This window comes from Haematobia irritans, chromosome 1 (assembly GCF_050003625.1).
Source record: "Haematobia irritans isolate KBUSLIRL chromosome 1, ASM5000362v1, whole genome shotgun sequence".
Lineage (NCBI taxonomy): Eukaryota > Metazoa > Arthropoda > Insecta > Diptera > Muscidae > Haematobia > Haematobia irritans.
Genome location: NC_134397.1, coordinates 264021440 through 264037284, shown reverse-complemented (window position 1 = coordinate 264037284; position 15845 = coordinate 264021440). Strand labels below are relative to the sequence as shown.

Sequence of the window (15845 nt, the reverse complement as noted above, 5' to 3'; positions counted from 1 at the left end):
AATTTTTCGAAAGAAATAAAATTTTGACAAAATTTTCTATAGAAATAGAATTTTGACAAAATTTTCTACTGAAATAAAATTTTTATAAATTTTCTACAGTAATAAAATATTGACAAAATTTTCTATAGAAATAAAATTTTGACAAAATTTTCTATAGAAATAAAATTTTGACAAAATTTTCTATAGAAATAAAATTTTGACAAAATGTTCTATTGAAATAAAATTTGGTAGTTTTTTGGTAGAATTTTCTCCAAATTTTGGTAGATTATTTGTGGCTCGAGCGGCAACCGTGCTCATGGACCCGGCCTGAACAATATTGCCAAAGCCATCATATGTCTATCTCGTCTCCTTCTGGACGTTGCAAACAGGGTATAATTAATTTAATCAATTAATATCGCGATTGAAGACAAAAAAAAATATTTTTTTCTGTGTACTTCGATATACAAATATAGTCCTAATTTGAGATATATTTAATTTGTTTAATATTTATTTAATAACATAGCATAGTTCGTTTAAAATGTATGTAAATTTTCTGGTATATTTGGTTTTTTGGCCGTGCGATATTTGCTGCCCTTGCATTCACACGAGCGACAATTCTCACTCATCACCTTCTTGATCCAATCACAATAATAATAAACACTGGCATGGGCATCAGGGGTTCCTGTGGCACAAGGCATACCCCAGTTGACAAGACCCACCAAATGACCATTACTTATCAAAGGGCCACCAGAATCACCATGGCATGAACCTTCTCCAACACGAGTGTATGTACAAATATGGCCAACGTCCAACATTTCAGCACCAGCATAAATTTCTTTGCAATTCTCATAGGTGACAAATTTCGTATAGAGTTTATGGAGATTATCCGGAGTATCGCCCCACAATACAGTGTCACCCCAACCGGTTAAAATGACTTCATCGCCATCTTTTAATGGTGTCACCGGCAAGGGAATGGGTTGGGTCAAATCATTGAAGACTATCGGTTCGGTCAAACGCAATATGGCAATATCATTGTGATACCAAGGATTATCATAGTTACAGTGTATCCAGAATTCTTCAACTTCGTGAACGGCTCCAGGCTGAAAGTATATATTGGTACCAGTAATCACCCTCAAAAATGAAGGATTATACCCATCGACACAATGGGCAGCGGTTAAGACCCAATAATCGCCTATAATGGCCCCACCACACAAGTGACCTCCATACCTGCCTTGCAATGAAATTTGATATTTGGCAAACCCGATCTCAGCTACTTCGCCACCCACAATACGGCCTTGGGATCCCTTAGTAATCTGGCTATGATTAGCAATCAAGCGTACAGCTTGATTAGACCTGAGTCCCAACAGGATCAAAAATACAACGAATGAATTTTTCATGGTGAGAATACTACTTCCCTGCTCTACACTAAAGTGTGAAGTGTTTAAATATCTAATGAAATGTACCAATAAATTTGCCTCTGGCCTTTGTTTGATATTTAGATATTTTTTTTTTACATTTTTAGGCATTGGCATTTTATCTGCTCCGATAGGTATATGGGACCGTATTTAAGGGTGAGTGTCTTCGTATTTAAGGGTGAGTGTCCTCGTTTCGTTTGTTTATGACCCTCTTGAAAATTTAATGCCAATACGATTAACTTGTCTATCACCAATTGTATTGGAAATCAATTCGATTTGTTTTTTTTTAATATTATATTAACCGACAGTGATTCAGAGTGTAAAATTCAAAGGTAAAATCACGTACCATTCTCTGTAGAATTTCTTACAACATTGGTTGCCAATCACGCTATTCGAATCCGGGTAACGCTCAAATTTTTAAAGGATAATTCATTGGATTGTCTTGCGATTGAAATAAGATGACTGGTTTCATTGTAGGAAAAAAATTCAAGCATCAATATACTAGGGTTGCCTTTCATATTTCGGGATTCGGCAACCCTAGTGTTGCAATTTGCCAACAGACAGATCTACCGTAAAGCTTGGCATTTTTGAGGTTATACGTACTCAGAACGTTTTGACATACGTTTTGTGTTATTTACTGCCACTCAAAAAAGACTCATCTCACCCAAAAAAAAAAAAAAAAATTGAATTAAATCGTGAACATGTTCGTGAGATTAGCTTTTACACCATTCGAGAGTGGATAACTCAACAACAGAGCATCGATGAATTTACTTTAATTTTTGGCGGCGAAGCTGCGTCAAAGATCAGTGTTTATGGATGGTATGTTGAATTCAACCGAGTTCGTAGTTCATTCCAAGAGGAATTTCGTTAAGGTCGTGTCGATTGGCCAAAAGAAATGCTCCAAAAATACGATCGCGGTGCTTCCAAACACGTCTATGACTCCGGAAGTAAACAGCACACAGTGGTTCAAAATCGTTTTTTGGAAATAATTATGCAACTTCTGAACGGATAAAGTTTTCAACATATTTTTTCTTTGGGTGAAAGCTGAGGTGTTTTCCCCTAATTTTGCCCGTTTATGAGTCCCTAGTGGGTCCAAGGGCTGATCTGAAGGCGTTGAAATTTGGTCACCTCGGGGGTATCAAATTTTGTTTTAGCTACTGGATAGATCTTGTAAAACCCTTCAAAAAAGGTCGCGAGCGTGTGCGAATATTTTTTATAGTTTGCGAGTTATGGGTCACACAATTTTTTTTTTTTTCAAAATTTTAACAAAGTGGGGTCAGAATTTTGAACCTATAGGGTCCGTTTTTTGGGCCGATCCTGTTTTCTTTTATTAACTACGAATTTATGAAGAAAAAATCGTGTACTTATGTGCTTTAGATAAGAAGTTGTAAACTCCACCATTTGGAATTTCAAAAAAAAAAAAAAAAACATCATTTTGACCATTTTTTTTCAAAAAAGGCACCTATATTCTTTCTGTCGTAAATTTTTTATACGTCTCCCAATCTGTTTTTATTTGTTTCTTTTAGAACACCAAATAGGGATACGTTTTAAGCTTTTATCAGCCATTTTGGTCAAGTAGTATATGAGTTCTTCTACTTCCAAAATCGAAAATTTTTAAAAATTAAAAAATGTTGTTTTGAAAAATTCCCACTTGGCAAAGGACCGATTGCTAAGCCGATACCTTTTCTAAAAGCTGCATGAGTCCACTAAGTATTATGTTGATTATTTCCAAAAGAGCGATTTGGAACCACTGTGTAGCAGTCGACTGTATGCGTGGCCATGCATGCATATTGAGGGAATATTGTGCTGCTCAGCCATCTCGTTGAGAGATTTACGCCAGTCGATGGCCCTTTTAGAGTTAAAGAACACAGAGTCCAACGATTTTATTGCAGGTTCACTGTCTGAGTATATATAAATGCCAATATTGTTTATGTTTTTCAATCTTTTGTTATTTTCAAAATGCATTTATCATAACTAGCCTTCCCGGCACTCGAAACTCGAGTGCATTGTAAGCCATTAACGGTAGGATAGAGGTCCTAGATGATATGGAACTCTAGCGAACTCTATATCATACAATTTAAACACTTCTCTTTAGTTAGTTTTTAAAATAGTCTTCTCTGAATTCTGTAACTGATATTTTACATTGTTCTTCTATATTGTATGCAAGTAAAGTTAATCGGAGTATGATATAAGTGGCGCACTATTTATACAAATGTAGCAACACTTTTTTGAAAGTTATATAAAAAGTAGTGTTTTTTTGATGTTGCTCATTTAAGGTGGGTATAAAGGTCGAGTTCATCCCCTAAAATTGAGAATAAATCTGAAACAACAATAAGAAATTATAACTTTTTTGAAAAAAATATAATAACTTGGTGGGGAATGGTCCAAAGCATAAATTTAAAATTTTCAGTCCTCATTACTATCAGGCTAACATAAAAATAAATATATATATTTTTTTTTTCTTTAAAATGAATTATTAAAGAAAACTAACAGTGAAAAAGGTAGTAACATCTTTATCGAAAAATTATAAAAAAAACTATTCGCATACACTAATTTGAAAACCATTTCCTTACTTTTAAACCAACAGTCTTTAAATAAAACAACAAAATGTTTTTTAATGTGAAAAACTAAAGGTTACTAAATAAAAGAGGCTCCTAAAGATACACACAGATTTTCTATGATGATTTTTATAATGTAATTTCCATATATTTTATTTTCGAAACCAAATTTTTAGTTAACTTAAAATTCAGGAGATTATTATATATATTCAATATGGCTCGTATACTGAAAGCATACCCTATTATTTGTATGCTTCATCTTACCTAAACAAACTTCTTTAAAGTGACAGTGAATATTATTTCATTATTTCATAAACAGAAAAATGGATTTTATACACATATCATATGATTTGCACTAATAGTTTCATGCATTTTTATTTAGCTTTAAAACTGTCTTCTCTAAATTTTGAAATTGATGTTGTAATTGATTAAATTGATGTGGAATAAGATATATGTGGCGCACAGTTATACAATTTCCTTAGGACAATTTTGTAGAATGGATAATTTATAGCTATTCCCAACAGTTTTGCGCAATTTTCCGTATTTATTAACAGACCCTCTTCAAATAAAATTAGTAAAAGTGCATTCGCCTCAATAATTTATATTGGAATTCAATAGAATTTGAAATAAATTTATAAAATGGTTAGTAAGGGTGGAAAAAATAGTATGCGTGTGTTACACTAATTCATTCCTTCCTTTATTTTTGCCCAAATGATAGTTCCATCCAAAGTTTATATTAATTCATAATATTTTGAGGGATTCTATATGCAAAAAGTATGACAGTCTCCTTGGATCTATTATTCGAATCGAAATCGCCATTAACCTTGAAAACCGATTCAAAATTTTGTATTTTAAAACCAAAAACTTTTATTAACATTCTTACATTTCACTCCCACAACCACACTCCTCTCATCACAGTACTGTGAATAGTGTTTAGCTATATAACACCCAATCCTATTATTCCTATTTCTGTAACACGCTCAAATTACCAAATAATAAAATATTTCATATTTTCCTAAAAAGGGAAAAGTTTGCTTAAATTGTGTTAATAAGCCTCTCAAATGAGTAAATTATACAAAACTTTTACCTGCCTTGAATTTCGAACAGCGCTAAAGACATTTTGATCATTTTTGGATCCAATTTTTTTTTTCAACATATGAAATTTTCTTAAACAACACAAAAAACATTATTACTTCTAAATCATTTTCTTCAATTTTCTTCAAAAACAATTAGCTTATTTGTAATATGTTGCAATTAAAAAAAATTAGTTAAAATTTTCCAAAATAATAGCAACCATATATCCGTATATGACATCCCTATAGAAGTAGGCTTAAATAAATTTAAAATAAAATTGTTTAATGTATTGTTCTAAATATTTTTTAACAAAATTAAATATAATATTACTTTCCAAAGTTACCATTTCCAGCGCCTTTAGAAAATATACATGACTAACTGATCACTTTACTACGTAAAACATAAAACTACCCACCACACTCCCCCACCCACCCTATCTATTACCATCTTACAATCATATTATTCTCATTGCTCCCAATCAACTCTCACATTATCACTCTCTAACTTACTCTTCCCCCATGCCAGCATAACAAAAGCCAACATACAATGCACACACACCCACACGCTACAACAAACCAAACAACAACTCTCTCGCTCTCACTCACAAACTACAACACAACAACGACAACAACGTCAATAATTATTCGATTCGCCATATCTACAGAAAATTACCTTTCATTTGATATCAAATTTACCACGCAATACCCCTGCACACGCCCACAATATGTACCCAAAAAAAAGTGTAGCGTATTAATATATATATTATGTGCTTTCGAGACTATTTGTTGCACGAAGTACACCAAATAGCTTACTCTAGTACATGTAATGGTATCATGGCAATACCCCTGCACACGCCCACAATATGTACAAAAAAAAAAGTGTAGCGTATTAATATATATATTATGTGCTTTCGAGACTATTTGTTGCACGAAGTACACCAAATAGCTTACTCTAGTACATGTAATGGTATCATGGCTTATTTATTAGAATATTATCATTACCAGTTTTTTTATGGTGTTTGGAAAGTTAAAAATGTTGTTCAAAATGGTTGAGAAGATAGATGTTGCGGATTTCCACATACTCATCAGTTCCCTTTATTTGAACCAACATTTATTTGGGACATTACTTATCAGCCAATTTGTAATCCCTATATTACATTTATTCTCCGGGATCTATGTGCATCACGCCTCACTGTTGGGAATTAGTGGAAAAGCAGTGGATTACACTATGGCAGTCCACTACGTTTGGAACATCTGGCATTATTTTGAGGACCGAACTGTGACCGTGCCTTTTTCCGACCAGGGAAGGAAATCGGTTCCTGTTTTACTTTCGCACTAAGTGTCTTGTCACTTAAGCGAACCTTAGACGGTCGGATAAACACTCCGACAGAGGTTCGTCTATTCGTTGTGTGTTCGTTCAAGTTTTGCCCTTACACTGCACGAACAAATGTGATGACAACATGAAAAAATAAGAAGAAGCATAAACAAACAATGAACTTGTACGAAGATTTATGGGTGAAACCATTTTTTACTGAAAAAATGGAAGAAAATAATAAAAAAAATCCTGGTATTTGTGTCAAAACAATGATTCCTGAAGTAATCCACATTTAATATATTACAAATTACTTGATGAATTTAAAATACTTGTCGCCTGGTTTCCCATTGATTGGAAGTGGAATTTTTCCACGTTTTTGCCACAATACTTGTTTAGATTTATATATTTCTTTAATTTTCAACCAGAATTGGCGATCCATCATTAATTTCATTGCAGAAATGCCTGTTTTTAATGTAAAAATAAATTTGTCTTTGATAATGTTTGTCGAACATCCCCTTACACTCAATGATTTGTACCAAAGACAATAAACTTGAGGAAGATAGGAAATTGGCTTGCGTCATACCAAATGTTGCATTTACCATGTTAGTTCCATACATGTTCGTATTTTTTTATTTGTTTTTCGTTTTTATTTTTTAAATGAAAAACTTAATTTTCCTAATGAAATAATGTTAAATTTTAGGCAACAACAAAAAAACTATATTGTCCCGTTTAAGGAAATTTATTTCGTGCACTTAATTTCTTTTTATTTGCATTTTAATGCTATGACAATACTTGTCGTATACGCGTTTGGTTCGAGTATGAAATTAACACGGTAAATGGTTTGATCTCCTCAGTAGCCAATTTCCTATCTTCCTCAAGTTTATTGTTTTTGATTTGTACCACCCAACCAGAAAAAATCAAAGTTGTTTTGATTTTATGCCAACACGTCCCCGCGACAGCCGAACACGACCTTATACAATCGGATTTGTCGCCGCAACGTGTTGTGTCGCAGGGTTTATCCGACCGTATAAGGTGCCCTTTAGCCCAAAGACAATAAACTCTAGGAAGATAGGAAATTGGCTACTGAGGAGATCAAACCATTTACCGTGTTAGTTTCATACTCGAACCAAACGCGTATACGACAAGTATTGACATATCATTAAAATGCAAATAAAAATAAATTAAGTGCACGAAATAAATTTCCATAAAGGGGAAAATGTAATTTTTTTGTTGTAGCCTAAAATTTAACATTGTTTCGTTAAGAAAATTAAGTTTTTCATTTAAAAAATAAAAACGAAAAATAAATAAAAAATTACAAACATGTATGGAACTAACATGGTAAATGCAACATTTGGTATGACGCAAGCCAATTTCCTATCTTCCTCAAGTTTATTGTCTTTGCTTTAGCCTTCCCTTGTTAGTATTTATTTTGACAAAACCGAATCATTGAAACCGAAATGTCACCGACGTCGTATCAAGAACTCGTCGACGAAAACCGTACCAACAGCGTCAATGATAATGCGGCATCACCGAATCATTGACACCGAACAATCACCGACGTCGTATCAAGAACTCGTCCACTAACGCTTTATCAACTAAAGGTCTGCACAAGCATATTTGAATTTTCAAATTTCAAAATGTTCTGCAACATGAATAGAACTTTCAAAACATAGCTATAAGCAAAACATTCAAACATCAAATAAAACAAATATCAGAACATAACAAATATCAGAAGCAAAGACAATAAACTCTAGGAAGATAGGAAATTGGCTACTGAGGAGATCAAACCATTTACCGTGTTAGTTTCATACTCGAACCAAACGCGTATACGACAAGTATTGACATATCATTAAAATGCAAATAAAAATAAATTAAGTGCACGAAATAAATTTCCATAAAGGGGAAAATGTAATTTTTTTGTTGTAGCCTAAAATTTAACATTGTTTTGTTAAGAAAATTAAGTTTTTCATTTAAAAAATAAAAACGAAAAATAAATAAAAAATTACAAACATGTATGGAACTAACATGGTAAATGCAACATTTGGTATGACGCAAGCCAATTTCCTATCTTCCTCAAGTTTATTGTCTTTGTTTTGAAGGTTCTATTCGAAACCAAGCATCAAAGTTGCAAGCATTATAGAACCTGTATGCATGTTCTGAAGTGTTTGCAACATTTTGTTATGCTTGAAACATCTTCTAAAAGAGCTGAAAGCAAAAAATTAAATGCTGGGGCAGTTGGTGCGTAGTAGAGGTGTGCACGTGACTCACGCGTGAGCGTGATCAAGCTGAAAATTTTCGTGCGTGAGCGTGAGTCACGAAAAAAAATTCTTCGTGAATGTGCGTGAGTAAAAATGTTTGATAATTACACTCACGAAAACAAAATCACGCTCAAGATTTGAATCACGATAACTACTTTAATCACGCTCACGATTTAAATCACGCTCACGATTTTAATCACGCTCACGATTTGAATCACGCTCACGACTTGTATCACGCTCACGATTTGAATCACGCTCACGAGTTGAATCACGATCTCGATTTGAATCACGATCACGATGTCAATCGCACTCACGATGTCAGTCACGCCCACGATTTTAATCACGCTCACGACATTGGTCACACTCACGACTTTGGTCACACTAAACCTTCCAATGTATGGATTGTGTAATAGTTTTTTTTTTCATTTAAAATTAATTGATTAAAAAAGTAATGTTGAAGCGCTGGTTTTCGGTGCAAAAACCGAGTATAGTGCCGTTCCTTAAACAATAAAACCTTTTATAAAATATTGCTTTGTTTTTTTTTTTTTTCTAACGAAAATGAGAAATATTGTCGAAAAAGTGTACCATAAAAAATTGGTAGATTAAATAAAATTCGAATTAACGAGTAAGTAGAAAGTCGGGCCGGGCCGACTACATCATACCCCAAATCACCGCTTCTGAATTAGTGAACATTGTTTGTAGGGTATCAATGATATAGGTTTGGGGAAAACCACATTTCCAGATTTAATAACATTACTGGGTACATGGGAGTTTTATCATAATCTGAACAGAAATGTCTGATATTAACATAGGAGTATAGTTGATTCTGAACCTACAGAGTTATTTAGTATGCTACTAATATTGAGTCATTTATTAAAAAAAAACTGGAAATCGCTCAATTAGTGTGGGTAATAAATTAAAATTTCTGAAAATAGGGTAATAGATTTATGTAATAGCTACATACAAGTCTCAATACGATCGGCTAATACATGTTTATTTGAAATTTGAGCAACATAGGTTAATAAATAAGAGTATTATGGTCAAATTTGGGAAAATCGATCGATACATTTATATGGGAGTTATATACATATATTGGTTGATACCACAGAGGGTTGCCTTGTGCTAAATTAGAGTAAGATCGGGTATTAGATAAGGCTACTATGGTTAGAAATAAAGTTACAAGGGGTACATTTTTCAAAAACGGGCGAAAAATATATATAAGAGCTATATCTAAATATGACCCGATTTGGATTATATTTTGCAGGTTTTGTTGATATTACAGGAGATTACCTTGTGCTAACTTTGAGTAAGATCGGTTAATAAATGAGGCCACAATGGTCAACAATAAGGTTATAAGGGGAAAATTTTGAAAATTGGGCGCTACATATATATGGCAGCTATATCCAAATCTGCACCGATTTGGATGATATTTTGCACATAGAGTCAGTGGATTACATTGTGACAAATTTGACGCCGATCGGTTAGTAAATGAGCGCAATCTGACCCCATTTATCGAAATCGGGCGATACATATACACAGTCTTACACAAGTTTACATACGGTTTAAGAAATTGTATTTTCTTTAATTATTAAAATATAATAAAATATGCATATATATGCTTTAGATTTTGTAAATTAATTTGAAAAACAAAGTATTTGTCCATTTTCAAGAAGATGTTTTTAGTCTGGATTATAAACAACAACAAGAAACATGTTTAGTTATAACGTAAAAACCTCAAGGGTATATACACTTATGTGAGACTGTGTATATGGGAGCTATATCTAAATTCAATAGCGTTCGTCCTTGTGCCAATAAAGAGCCACATACCAAATTTAATCAAAATCGGTTAATAATTGCGACCGGAATCCTGCGAACAACAAATACATGGACGGACGGACACCAAGGGCTAGATCAACTCAGGAGGTGATTCTGAGTCGATCGGTATATATGTATTTTAATTTCCATTAAGTTAGCATAGAAAAATATTTTAGTTCATTCGTACTAAGAAGTATTCAACCTTTCAATTAAGCCAACTGCCTAAACATTTGAGAATAACAATTCGAAAATTACCAAGAAGTATTTATTTTTGTCATTACAAATAAGTCATTATAACTCACCGCAATGTAATGCAACGTGTAATGACAGCTTTACTCCTGGTAATGCCAATTCTAATGAGATGTGGTTGCCTAGTTTTTGCTGGGTATATATATTATTTATCGTCAAATTAGCATTTCTACAGTCGTGAATGTGCGTAAATTCTTCACAAAAATTTTCGTGCATTTGTAACAATTCTCTGTCGCGAGTGTGAGCGTCAAGAACAATTTTCGTGCGTGAGTTTTGGAAAATAAATTCCTTCGTGAGTGTGCGTGAGCACCTTGAAATTTTTTCGTGCGTGAGTGTGCGTGAGCAAAAAATTTCTTTCGTGAGTGTGCGTGAGCGTGATTTTTTAAAATAAATTCATTCGTGAGTGTTCGTGAGCGTGAGCGGTTCGAAAATTTTTCGTGCGTGAGTAAGATTTTTCCGTCGTGAGTGTGCGTGAGTAAAATATTACTCACGTGCACACCTCTAGTGCGTAGTCATTGAACTGTGTGTGTGTGTGTGCAAGGAAAATTTTGCAAGCCATGGATTCCCCGAACGTAAGTTTTTTTTCATTAAAGGCGGGATTTTAGTATAAGTATTTAAGTATAAATAAACGAACATATAATGTTTATTTTATTTCAAATCTAAAAAGACAAAGCAATTGTCTTTTTTTTAAGAACTGATAGTATTATTAAATGAAACCATGAAATGGTATTTTATTTTCCTTTATTTTAAATGAAATAACTATATTTTTTTACTATAAACCTATAAATAAAATTAAAAATTCTTTTATGTTAAAATTGAAAGTCAATGTAATTTATTTTCATTTTTAATCCTAAAAGTTCGACTCTAGAAATAAAATTAAATCACACCAATGTGCTGTGCTGCTTGAGGTTCTGTAGAACATGCATAACCCACGCAAAACATTTATAACCCAAGTAGTAAAGTAATGTTCTATGAAACATGTATTTGATATTTGTTATGCTTGCTTTGGTCAAAGACAATAAACTTGAGGAAGATAGGAAATTGGCTTGCGTCATACCAAATGTTGCATTTACCATGTTAGTTCCATACATGTTCGTATTTTTTTATTTGTTTTTCGTTTTTATTTTTTAAATGAAAAACTTAATTTTCCTAATGAAATAATGTTAAATTTTAGGCAACAACAAAAAAACTATATTTTCCCGTTTAAGGAAATTTATTTCGTGCACTTAATTTCTTTTTATTTGCATTTTAATGCTATGACAATACTTGTCGTATACGCGTTTGGTTCGAGTATGAAATTAACACGGTAAATGGTTTGATCTCCTCAGTAGCCAATTTCCTATCTTCCTCAAGTTTATTGTTTTTGCTTGTGCAGACCTTTATTATCAACAGATCGTCAACGACAAACCCGAAACATCGACACCGAACCATCACCAACGTCGTATCAAGAACTCGTGACGACAACCGTATTAACAGATAATCAAGGTCAAACCCGAATCACCATTCCCGAACACCGAATCGAATACCGTATTAATAACTCGTTTACGACAACCGTATCAACAGATCGTCAACGACAATCCCGGATCACCGAACAACTCCGTATCAAAAACACTCGTGAATACGAAGCTTATAGTAAAAATGATCATTGTACGCATATAAAATAACAGGTTGGCTGATAAGTCCCCGGTCTAACAAAGAAAAACACTTTTTTTGTCAAAATTCGTTTTTATTATTCAACATAGTTCCCTTCAAGAGCGATACAACGATTATAACGACCTTCTTCATTGCAGCCAAATTTGTCCCTGCGAGCATCCTTTTGAGGTCTGAGAACAAGAAACAGTCGCTGGGGGCCAGATCTGGAGAATACGGTGGGTGGGGAAGCAATTCGAAGCTAAATACATGAATTTTTGCCATCGTTCTCAATGACTTGTGGCACGGTGCGTTGTCTTAGTGGAACAACATTTGTTTCTTCTTCATATGGGGCCGTTTTGCCGCGATTTCGACCTTCAAATGCTCCAATAACGCCATATAATAGTCACTGTTGATGGTTTTTTCCCTTCTCAAGATAATCGATAAAAATTATTCCATGCGCATCCCAAAAAAACAGAGGCCATTACTTTGCCAGCGGACTTTTGAGTCTTTCCACGCTTCGGAGACGGCTCACAGGTCGCTGTCCACTCAGCCGACTGTCGATTGGACTCAGGAGTGTAGGGATGGAGCCATGTTTCATCCATTGTCACATATCGACGGAAAAACTAGGGTGTACTACGAGTTAACAGCTGCAAACACCGCTCAGAATCATCAACACGTAGTTGTTTTTGGTCAAATGTGAGCTCGCGCGGCACCCATTTTGCACAGAGTTTCCGCATATACTATATTTAAGGCCTCTGCTATCTCGATCAACTACATTTTACGGTCATTCAAAATCAATTGTGTTTTTTTTATGTTTTCGTCGGTAACCACCTCTTTCGGGCCTCCACTGCGTTCATCGTCCTCCGTGCTCATTTCACCACGCTTGAATTTTGCATACCAATCAATTATTGTTGATTTCCCTGGGGCAGAGTCCGGAAACTCATTATCAAGGCAAGTTTTTGCTTCCACCGTATTTTTTCCCTTAAAAAAACAGTATTTTATCAAAACACTAAATTTTTTTTTTCAATTTTTATACCCACCACCATAGGATGGGGGGTATATTAACTTTGTCATTCCGTTTGTAACACATCGAAATATTGCTCTAAGACCCCATAAAGTATATATATTCTGGGTCGTGGTGAAATTCTGAGTCGATCTGAGCATGTCCGTCCGTCCGTCTGTTGAAATCACGCTAACTTCCGAACGAAACAAGCTATCTACTTGAAACTTGGCACAAGTAGTTGTTATTGATGTAGGTCGGATGGTATTGTAAATGGGCCATATCGGTCCACTTTTACGTATAGCCCCCATATAAACGGACCCCAAAATTTGGCTTGCGAGGCCTCTAAGAGAAGCAAATTTCATCCGATGCGGCTGAAATTTGGTACATGGTGTCAGTATATGGTCTCTAACAACCATGCAAAAATTGGTCCACATCGGTCCATAATTATATATAGCCCCCATATAAACCGATCCCCCGATTTGGCTTGCGAGGCCTCTAAGAGAAGCAAATTTCATCCGATCCGGCTGAAATTTGGTACATGGTGTTAGTATATGGTCTTTAACAACCATGCAAAAATTGGTCCACATCGGTCCATAATTATATATAGCCCCCACATAAACCGATCCCCCGATTTGGCTTGCGAGGCCTCTAAGAGAAGCAAATTTCATCCGATCCGACTGAAATTAGGTACATGGTGTTAGTATATGGTCTCTAACAACCATGCAAAAATTGGTCCACATCGGTCCATAATTATATATAGCCCCCATATAAACCGATCCCCCGATTTGGCTTGCGAGGCCTCTAAGAGAAGCAAATTTCATCCGATCCGGCTGAAATTTGGTACGTGATGTTAGTATATGGTCTCTAACAACCATGCAAAAATTGGTCCACATCGGTTCATAATTATATATAGGCCCAATATATGTATTTTATTCATCATAGTCTGTAAGGAATTTTTGTTCTAAAGACTGAAATAAATAAATAAAAATAAAAAAATATAATCCGATCCCCAGATTTTACCTCCAGAGCCCCTTGGAAGAGCAAAATTCTTCCCATTCGGTTGGAATTTGGTACGTGATGTTAGTATATGGTATCCACCAACCATGCAGGTATTGGTTCCTATCAGTCCATAATTATATATAGCTCCCATATAAACCGATCCCCAGATTTGACCTCCGGTGCCTTTTGGAGAAGCAAACTTCATCCGATCTGCTTGAAATTTGAAACGTGATGATAGTATATGATATTTAACAGCCATGCCAAAAGTGGTCCATATCAGTCCATAATCGTACATAGCCCCATATAAACCGATCCCGAGATTTGGTTTTGGAACCTCTTGGAGGAGCAAATTTCATCCGAGTGAGTTGAAATTTGGTACATTGTGCTAGTATATGGTCGTTAACAACCATGCCTAACTAGGTCCATATCGGTCTATAGTTATATATGGCCCTCAGATAAATCGATCCCCAATCACACAAAAATTGGTCCATATCAAGTTCATAATTGTATATAGCCCCCATATAAGCGACCCCCATATTTCAATTCTGGCTCTCTACGTACAAAAAGTCAATATCGATTCGTAATTATTTGTAGACTTAACTATACATAACTTTTTTGTCTAATATATACCATGTATGGACTAAATCACAATTTAGAAAACGATGTTAAGAAGTTTTAAGATACCACAACCCAAGTAATTCGATTGTGGATGATAGTCTTTCGTAGAAGTTTCTACGCAATCCATGGTGGTGGGTACATAAGATTCGGCCTGGCCGAACTTGCGGCCGTATATACTTGTTTGTTTTTGCTTCACAAAAGACGCTCTATCTCACAAACTAATTGACTTACATACGTCAAATTTTGACACGAATTATTTGAAGGTTGGTACTATATAAAAATAATATGCATTCAATACTAGCTACGCCATCTATGTGTCAGACCGGGGACTTATCAGCCAACCTGTTAGAAACTACCGTCAATAAATTGTGTACTGTTCGACCTAATAAGGCATAAATCATGTGCTTCATTTGAAGGTTTGTAGGTCCTTAAAGATAATCCTGGACAACTACCGGTCTATCGGAACACAATTTCATGGATATTCCACTTTAGGTGGCTGGAAATTGTTTGAGCTGTCCAAGGTGAGAATGAAAGAGCGATCATAACGAAAGTCAAGCTAATACTACAACTAAGAGCTGAGCAAATGATATCGTTTGTAAGCCCATTAATGTTAGAAAAATCGACAACTGTCCACAATAATTTCCAGATCCAAAAACAACATTTTCACTACCTTTTTGGTGACACCTTTTGCTAGGATTTTCTATGAGTGCAGCTATAAATTTTGCCTTTTAAGTTTGACCATACACGCAGAGAAGGAATATGATTACTGCCTAGAGCAAAATTTAATTTTTTGTGAATGGGGAGAAAATAACCGCAAAAATGTTGTTTTCTAGCGAAACATAAAATGGCTGTATGGTTGTGAGAAACATTGTGCTCCACGTATTGCTTCTTTGGATGTAACTTATACAATAATTCTTAGACTTTATGAAAA

At 34.6% G+C, this 15845-nt stretch overlaps 1 protein-coding gene across 1 annotated transcript; it reads right to left on the bottom strand.

The window, feature by feature from the left end:
• Positions 1–417: 417 nt before the first annotated feature.
• LOC142222198 (chymotrypsin-2-like) lies at positions 418–1408 on the bottom strand. The gene has a single exon (XM_075292216.1). The coding sequence runs from the start codon at positions 1374–1376 to the stop codon at positions 513–515; it is 864 nt and encodes a 287-aa protein (XP_075148331.1). The 5' UTR covers positions 1377–1408; the 3' UTR covers positions 418–512.
• Positions 1409–15845: the final 14437 nt, after the last annotated feature.